Raw genomic sequence first — 8,952 nt, 5'->3', positions numbered from 1 at the left:
TCCAGGGTCCAGTAGAATACAGTAGATTCTGAGGTGGTGGCACATTAAAAATTTGTTGACCAATCTAATAAAAAGGGAAAATTTTAATGGGTAGATATATATAAAAATGAAAAGAAGATATCTATTATGAGATTTGAAACATTCACCTTCGCACCTGCTGTCTTCGATCAACAAGCACAGAATGCTTCTGGGATTCAGATTCTGCATTCCGGAGCAGCATACAGCCAAACAGATTCTGAGGTGGTGGAATATTTGCATTAACTGCAGCAGGTGGCTCAGCAATCTTTGGAAAGAAGTAAAGACAAGTAAAATGGGTTAAATAGACAAAAAAAGGAAGAACAGTATTCAAAGTATTCTTATGGTTGAAACATTCCAGTACATGTACCTGCTGTCTTCTTTCAGGCAATGGTTGCACTCTGCCAGCTACACGCTGAAAGGAATTACGGGTTCTGGGTTCCACGTTCCTTGGTAGAGTAGAATACCGTAGATTCTGAGGTGGTGGAACATGAAAATTAACTCCAAGTGGTTCAGCAACCTTTGAAAAGAAGAGACGAACAGTAAAATGTATAACATAGAAAGTAAAACAATAGTAAGACCAGAAGAAAATTTACTTCTAGATCTTAAATATGTATCTACGCACCTGCTGTATTGGTGCCGGCAGTGGGATTGGTGCACGCTCAGTGGGCTACGTTTGGGGTTCCACATTCCGGGGCACGGTAAAATCTCGCAAATTCTGCGGCGGTGGGATATTGAAGTTTGCAGCAAGTGGCTCAGCATTCTTTGGCAATACAAATAGGAATATATAATAAACAACGGACAAAAACTTTAAGAAAATGTGCTCTTGTAAATTTCCAACTAAAATTATAGTTCAAATTTACAAAATCTTATCAAAATAACGATATATTTTAGTGTAAGACTGCATATTTTAAAGGATGAGTACATACTACTGGATGCGAAAGATCCACTGGATCCAGCTCTACAGCAGCTCGAGCAGGCAATATCTGGCGTGCATTTGAATGTCGGAACCACCCTCTGTTTGGCCGCAGATTGTTGGCTATGACCACATTGGGTGGGGGCACATTAGCTACAATGTCAGGTGGGGGAATTCTGGAGTTGAACCCGCCTGCTATATACTCTTCAATCGTGGTGGTTGTAGTTGTGCATACCTATGAAAACAATAGCAATGTATGTAAATGTAAAGGGGGATTCACGATCGCAACGCATCGAGCGTCCGTGTAACGCTAGTGTTAAATTGAAGCTCGAGAAGTAGTCAGGGTGAAAGGGGAGTGGAGCGTTTGTTGTAACGCTAGCTGCGTTGCGACCGAAAATCCACCATCATACAAACACAGTTCTATGCTAGCTGCTACAGCGTCGAAAGTTGACACCTAGTTAGACAACCTAGTTAGGCACCACAATGTGTCGAGAAAATGCACACTTGAGCTTTAACATCAATTGACGTGCAAAATTAGACACTTGATTTGCCAGTGTATTTATCTGATAATATTCCTTCAAAAAAGGTAGAGTTGACAATCAGATGGGGCACGCACGATTGCTTGGCTTCGACTCATAGAAAATCCAGTACCATCCTATTGAAACCCCTTCGCTTATAAATGCCTTATTAACTTACCCTTCTCGACAACTGCCGCTCAGTACTCCCTTCTTCCATTATTGATTGATTGAGACAAGATAATACGGCTAGGCTACTCGATGGACACGGTTCTCTCTCTTTTCTCTGCTTCAGAACTGGCGTGGCGTAGCTCTCGCACGGTGAACACGAGGTGAGCGTCACCCACCAGTGCAGCCAACTAAAGACAAATACAAAAATAGCTAATCCCAGATATTTCTTGAAACTTGTGTAAAATTTTGTGATTTGTTAATTGAGTTTTGCACTGGCATTCAAAACAAACTATTCCTCGAATTTTTTTGTTGGTGTATGCCAATGCTAACGTTTAAGATATCAAGGTGGCAGCTGTGCTGAATCTCTCTCTCTCTCTCTCTCTCTCTCTCTCTCTCTCACACACACACACACACACACACTCACACACACTCACACACACACAACTTTTGCATTAACTCTACATTTTAATAGTAACTTAGGCATTCCCTCCACAGCGCTTGGTTTTTCTACCACCTCACGTTGCAGCTGTAGCCGTAGTCCTTGGTGCCTGGTTGAATTTCTTGACGCTTATCACAGCTGATTTGTAAAACAACTCTAATTTCTGTGCTAACTTTGCACACTATAAAATCTTAACTATCTTAACTGATCTGCGTCGAAATGGAGATTGAACGTAAGTATGAACCGCCCAATAAGTTTCCAATTACGGAATTTTGATAAGAGGTTAGATGTGTAAAAGACTTCGAACGTTTGTAGCTTTTAACACTTTGAGCCCCGGGGATCCGTTTACATGTATTATCGCCAACCGTGTGGCCATGTACTCAACGTGTTACGAAGATCATAGGTGCTCTTAAACTTAATTAATAAAGTCCCCTGGCAAAGCTTGTTATTAACCTAAGTCCTAAGTCCATTTAGTCCATTTACATCATTCTTTTTTACACATTTAATCTCTGTTGCCAACACATTTAATTTTTTGCCACAACTGACAGAATAAGTCCACAAGGAGATAAAAACTTCACAATCAAACCCATTTTGCTGCCGTAGAAAATCCCTAGGGGCATAGACCTGCCATTCTCTCCAATCAAGATTTAAACCTTGAAAGGAAAACCTATGGCTGCTTGCTAAGAAATATCTCAGAATCTAGAAAGAGAAAAATTTTGTAAATTTCTAATGCTAGAAAAATGTAGAGATTAATCTCTACAGCTGAAATCTTGCTAAATAACCAAGGTACCTGGAGGTGCTCCATAACATTTGGACCCAAAGACTGCTTCTTAGAATACAATGGATCCAAGACTAGAATGCATTTCAGTTTCGTCAGAACTAGAAACGAAACCCAGTGACTTAAACTGATGTTTGAAAGAACTATCAACAAATCATTTAAGATTAAAGTGCTATTGACAATGTCCTCCATATAACATTTCATCCCTATTGCGGTGTTTTGTAGTGCTACACTAGGAATAGTTTCTATTTCGGCATAACAATTCTCAGTATCAGCCATTATTAAGGTACTGAACACATCAATAATTGAGTCATTCAGGAATTCGTGGGCTTTGAGACTTTCAAAGTCAGCTTTACTCAGTGTTACACCACTGCATGTGCAAAGAGATTTCAGCTTGTGCCAGGATGGGTTTGCAAAGTTCTCCTCCCAAGGTTGCACAAGTGAATTCTCAGACTTATTATGAGGTTCCTGACTGCTTCCATGATGATTAGTCTCTTCAAAACTCTGTGCTACAGGAGAAAAATACAAAAAAATGTGTTAGTATCTACAGAGCGAATGAATTCCAATAACCAGCTAACATGATACAGATTTCGTCAATCTGATTGAAATGAAGAACTGCACTTACAGGCCGTATCACATTTTTTATTTTGTCTGTCTGATTTTGTTGGTGTTTTATTGCGAGGCCGGCCCACAACAGACTGGCTTGGAAGCCGCATTTTTTCTGGTGAAGATCTTTCTGAGCATGAGGTCTCTGTAGGAAACAATAAAGATTTTTAACACATCTACCACAAGGAGGGTTTTATGGGTTTTCTAATAAAAACCAAATCAAAGTAACAATTTACCTGAGCTAGTTTCTCGGAAATACAGTATGAAAACTGCATTGATGTGTTTGCATATACACCCTGAATGTCTGTAGTCCTTGCATGAACAAGAAAACCTGTGTCTCAAAGGCTCTGCACTACATGCTGTAATTTGGCAGCTCTGTCTGAGTTCTAGCACCTTGTACGATTGTTCTCTGGTGAGCTTGTTCTGTGACTTGACGCACCATGACACATCAGACAGTTGTTTGACATCATCTTTCGGTATTAAGGGGGGATCCTAGTGTAGCGGCTCAAAAACAAGGGTATTTTTTGAGATTTAATTGGTGGAAAACGATAACTCTTATTGAAAATCGGTAAAGGCCATTTAATAAAGGGTTCTTTTAACTTTAAAACAGCAAAACGTAAGTCCCGATATTTTCACTGTAGCCGGAGAAAAGTGGTGTAGAAGAGGCCCCCCATTTTACAACTGGGCGCAAGCCCACAGCCCAAACGGTTAATCCCAGGGAGCTATTTTTTTTGTGGTTGTTCCTAGAACGTGTGGCTATGGTGGGTACTAGGATTTCCGGAATCGGAGTAATCCTTCCCACAGAAAAAAAATCATAACTTTGAAAATTTTCCCTAAATTTTAGTAGTAAAAGTTTAACTTGCACGAAAAAATACTAAAAATCATTTCACCGCAAAAGTTCTAGTACCCACCATAGCCGGGTCCCTTCTGAGTCTAAAAAACTTGGGCCGGACTGTTTCAGACGACCGAGTCGACCTGGACACTTGCGCCCGTGACCATGTGTCATGCGCGAAGGGTGCCTCTTCTGCACCACTTTTCTCCGGCTATATAAATTCCTTCTCTTTGTCGAGCATAGTTCCATCAACTTTTGCATTTTCAGCTACATTTACGGTTGTAATTACAGCAAAAGTTTAATCCATGCAAATTAAATCCAAAACTCTTAATTCATTAAAGTCAACAACTTACAATCCACTGTACCATCTGCATTCACATGTATAATAACAATTTCCCTTTAGGACATCCAGCATTCCAATATTTTCTCAATATCTTTTATCCTTTTTTTGTATAGCCAGACCAGCCTTAGGTCCGTCCCCTCCTCACCCCCTCTCGCCCGCAAACTCCTATGCTGCCCGTGCTGTGAAAAGACGGACCTTAGGCTGGTCTCACTATATTGATGGCCTGCCATTCAAGGATAAAATACTGGAAATTTCCGTACAGATCTTTAAAGCCTTGCGATACTTTGAGGTTTTATCCATGGGCTTGGGCCCACGAGGGGTTACCCTAAGAACTCGTGCAGAAGCATTTGAGTTTTGACTGTGCTGAGGATCACTACTAGACACAAGACTCTGGTTCAGCCACCTGATTGGTAATCTGTTTTATTCAGTACATCTTGGCCTGTAAAAAAATTAAATTATATTATGATGGAATCTTAAGAGGAATTAGTTATCAATATATGTGAAAGTAGTACCTTGTTGCAACCTGTGGTAGAAGACATGATGGCAAACTCCCATACCAAACATCTTAGAGAAGTTACAGGTGCATTTTTCTCGTTCCTGCAGAGTATCTTCTAACAAGTCATAGTTATGTTTTAATTCACTAATTAGAAGAGAGGCACCCCAATCTGATGCTGTGTTGAATATAATTTTAACATTGTCATCTTTGTTGTTTACAAGGTATGACCTTTTGGCTCTCTTTAAGAAATCTCTATGACTGCTCAAACTCTCTTGTGAAGTGGAGCCGCAACAATTCTCTGACACAATCTGCCAACGTACTTGTTCTTGTGACAACTTTTTTAATCTTGTCGTTGTGGCTCTCAACATGATTTGTGGATCTCACACCTAAAGATAAAGACTCAGCTCTCACATACAGGACCCATGCTGATTGAATATTCTTCCAATACTGATCAAAATACTCCAAAAAAGTAGGAGAAGCAACAGCACTGAGAGCATTGTAATGGCGATCAAACTCTTCTGCACTTGCTGATAGCCACATATCATTTAAAATTTTGGTTAACTTTGAAGATTGCTCTTCACCCTTAACTTTTCTACTGAAAAGTCTTTTGACATGTGTATGGCAGAGATGGACATGCACATCAGGGAGGACTTTTTTCACACCTGAAATTTCCCTGTAATCATTGTCAACAATTACAGTCTTCACATTGAGGGCACTTTCAGTGTTGTTCTCGACAAATTCTCTGAGAGCACACTCCAAAATATCATTTGTTTCTCTCCTCAGATATATGTAGGCCACAATCCTGCCATTCTTATGGTTGTCAATAGCTTGCGTAACCACAAGGTGCATATTGTGTGTATTGACATCATATGTGGTATCCATACCTATAATTTCTGGGAATTTCTTAGATTGTCTCTCAAAGCACTCGTCTGGAACATAATGAAGTCTACTAATTTTGGTGGGCCATCCTCGGGTTCATCTGCTTCGTCTGTTTCAACTTCAACATGGCAATTAACATACTGTGCACCTGGGTCTTCCTTAACCTTTTTATCTAGCTCCATAATCAGATCTTCTTCTGGAGTCTTGCCTTATCTCTGTCCAATTTTGAATTTTTGCCTGTAATGATAGGTAATACTTTAGAATGTATTAGAATTTTTAAGATGAGAAGGGAGGGATCAAAATCTTCCTTGCCATAATTGTCATTTTTCCAATTATACCCCCCCCCCCACAAAAACAAAGAAAAATTACTTCAATAAAAATACTACATTCTTAAATTTGATAAGTATGGACCTACTTGAAATTCGACACATCCTTGGCATTTACGGCCTTTCCAGTTGTCTCTCTAATCTGCTGCACAATATCTGCATTTTTCCCTCTACATTTAAACATTGTGTTCATTATGCCTTGTGTTTCCTGCGACAACTTTTTGTCTCTGCTGTAGTGTGCAGCAAATTTCTTATCCTTGGTTGGATAATACATGTGCAAATCAATGAATTTTGATATCTTCAAAATCTGTTTGGGGCAAGCATGTGCCAGCAAGGTAATCTGTCCTGGGCAATTAAGCTTGAGTGATCTGTTACCAAAAAGATAAATATTAATATGACAATATTCAAATTTTCTTCTTCCATAAGAAGACATAATATGACAATATTCTAATTATCTTCTTCAATAACAAGACTAAAAGCAATCGGTCAAAATCAGACTTTTTAATGAATATCTATATCGAATATCAGAAGTTTCATTTCAAATCCGGGGGCCGAAAGGACCTATTTCCGTATTCGCTCCTGTTAATTTGTCTTGAGTGTCAGCGCCGCAGGCCTAGCTATATGTGCGCCAGGTGCGTCGCAGCGTCACAGTGTTTCGTGAGATATCGCGAAGACTGTTACGCGAGACGTGGTCTGGCGTACATATGGCTGGTCATAACTGAACTGACAACCAGTGCATCTATGGTAACATCGGACTGCATAAAAATTAAAGTAAGAAGCACTATTAAAACTAAAAAAATATGTAAATGCACGAATAGGATAGTATAGCAACAGTACTCATTCTGCCATAGTGGGTCAACATAAATTTAACACTGAAGCGTTTAAATATGGAACAACTAATTGACCTTGCTCATTAATTTGGGTCGAAGAACTGAATACTCATAGAATTCAATATTGAAGTATCCATGAACATCTATGTGTACAGGTTTGAGCACATTTTTGTTTATGGTAAACCATGTGCAGAAGCATCCGATTCCTCGAGCAGCTTACTTTAGAACAGATGTAGTTACATCGTCAGCACAGCACTTCTCATTGAGGGTAGAACCAGACATATAGCTAAAAGCTAAGATTCTTCCAATGTACAGTTTTCTTTCTTTGAAAGCACACCAATTCCCTATACAAACTTCGTCTTATTTACTAGGGATTGAGTGTGGCAGCTGATTACCAAGCTGGACAATGTTTCACTTGTGCTGCTCTGACTCTTTACAGTCTGTCCTGTCACTGATCAATTTGGTGTCATCAGAGCTGAGGAGCCACACAAGTGATGATCGAGGGGGAACCTACTTGGAAATTTGGTGAACTGTGAATATATTCAAATATTCAATGTCACTGAATACCAGTGAATATCACTGACTACCAGTGAATATTCACTGTGATTGTTGATTAATATCCTTGAATATTGATGAATATCGATGAATATCGATGAATATTTTGAATATCTTGTGAATATTCGCAAATATCACCTGAATACTTATTAGATATTAACCAGCGGGTGCACCGTGAATAGTCGAAGTTGATGCCCCCTCGGTGATGATTTCCTTAAAATACATGTGAGTCCTTGACTGTCACATACTTTTACAAAAGGATATGTTGGCGTTAGATTTACATTATTAAAAGTATTTAATTCGACATTGCCAGTTGAGACACTAATCTTCGAGCACGTCCAAGGTGTCATCAGTATCCTCCCTCGTCTGCAGGTGATGAGAACACTGCACTGCAAGCTACTTCTACCTCCACCACAAGATTATCTTCATCTCCATCATTCTGATCTTCAACTAGAAACTTTTCAAGATACAAAAATTTTGTTAGAGGCCTTAGACCTCCCGGGTAAAAATGGTTTGTATAAAATTTTTATAAAACGTCGTAAAAATTTATAAAATGTTAAAAAACGTTAACACTTCGTGTAAACTGCGAAACAAACCCATGATAAAGAAAACTAAATTATATCCTAATGTAAATAAAGAAGTTAACATTTTTAGTTGTACGGGGTGTCTTTGGCCTATGCTGTCAGCCCATATTGCGTCTTGGCCCCTGCGGCATGAAATGGTATGCAAACCCGCAACACTGAACATAGAGGTGTTCGCTCTGACCGAGGGGACCGAGGCACTGACCACCTAGTACCTGGATTTAAACAATGATGTCGGTGTGGTAGCACGAATGTGTGCACCGTAGAAAGTTTGATTGACCACTAGAAAGCTTGGTGGCTGTATAAACATTCTAGAAATTTACTTCATTTAGCTCTCTGTTTTTGGTTTGAGTGCACTGTTAACAAAGGGGCGGCGGGAGTGGCCTCGAGCACAGTGTGTATTGTTGGCGGTACTTCGTGTTAACTGAAAAACAACCCCCTGTTTAGGAATTTAATTGGCATTCAAAAATTGAAGTTAGTGATTTTGAAGTTGGGATTATCATAATTTGCGGCAAAAATAGTACGGAAATGACGTAGACAGCGTACACCGAATATTGCACAGAATCGTTACATTGCGTCTTACGCTACGTCTTACGTTTTATAAAGACGTTACGTAAGACGTTACGTAAGACGTAACGTAAGACGTAACGTAAGACGTAACGTAAGACGT

General features: G+C 39.5%; 2 protein-coding genes and 1 long non-coding RNA gene across 7 annotated transcripts in view; all 3 read right to left on the bottom strand.

The window, feature by feature from the left end:
- Positions 1-2,501, bottom strand: LOC113212267 (uncharacterized). Of its 2 annotated transcripts, none has more exons than XR_008011785.1 (6): positions 1,628-2,501; positions 945-1,166; positions 641-778; positions 386-535; positions 147-283; positions 1-64 (listed from the first exon to the last, which is right to left on the bottom strand). It is a non-coding gene; the product is annotated as an uncharacterized LOC113212267 (long non-coding RNA). The 2 variants fall into 2 exon arrangements; XR_008011786.1 differs by having other exon boundaries at positions 155-283.
- Positions 2,502-2,509: 8 nt separating this feature from the next.
- Positions 2,510-3,550, bottom strand: LOC113212268 (sentrin-specific protease 2-like). The gene is made up of 3 exons (XM_026430893.2): positions 3,460-3,550; positions 2,847-3,343; positions 2,510-2,755 (listed from the first exon to the last, which is right to left on the bottom strand). Exons 1-3 carry the CDS (start codon positions 3,548-3,550, stop codon positions 2,510-2,512), a joined length of 834 nt encoding a protein of 277 aa, XP_026286678.1.
- Positions 3,551-3,679: 129 nt separating this feature from the next.
- The window catches only part of LOC113212266 (uncharacterized), a 36,968-nt gene continuing 31,695 nt past the window's right edge, over positions 3,680-8,952 (bottom strand). For 2 of the 4 annotated variants that reach the window (XR_008011782.1, XR_008011783.1), the window contains 3 exons: positions 6,406-6,684; positions 5,128-6,227; positions 3,680-5,054 (listed from right to left, as the gene is read on the bottom strand). Coding sequence is in view for 1 of the 4 variants with exons in the window: in XM_052272726.1 (XP_052128686.1) it covers positions 5,011-5,054 (44 nt within the window). In the remaining 3 variants the exon portion in view is untranslated. The remainder of the gene's footprint in view (positions 5,055-5,127; positions 6,228-6,405; positions 6,685-8,952) is intronic. The other 2 variants (XR_008011784.1, XM_052272726.1) reach the window with 2 other exon arrangements.

The sequence above is a fragment of the Frankliniella occidentalis genome, unplaced genomic scaffold (genome assembly GCF_000697945.3).
Source record: "Frankliniella occidentalis isolate FOCC.00 unplaced genomic scaffold, Focc_3.1 Scaffold221, whole genome shotgun sequence".
NCBI lineage: Eukaryota > Metazoa > Arthropoda > Insecta > Thysanoptera > Thripidae > Frankliniella > Frankliniella occidentalis.
This window is presented reverse-complemented; position numbering and strand designations above follow the sequence as displayed.

What these genes read in the sequence shown, in the direction of transcription:
- LOC113212268 (XM_026430893.2), bottom strand. Translation starts at nt 3,550, where the DNA reads ATGCGGCTTCCAAGCCAGTCTGTTGTGGGCCGGCCTCGCAATAAAACA. An exon ending in TAAAAAATGTGATACGGCCT is followed by an intron (nt 3,344 to 3,459) that starts GTAAGTGCAGTT and finishes TTTCTCCTGTAG; the next exon opens with CACAGAGTTTTGAAGAGACT. An exon ending in ATGTTATGGAGCACCTCCAG is followed by an intron (nt 2,756 to 2,846) that starts GTACCTTGGTTA and finishes TTCTCTTTCTAG; the next exon opens with ATTCTGAGATATTTCTTAGC.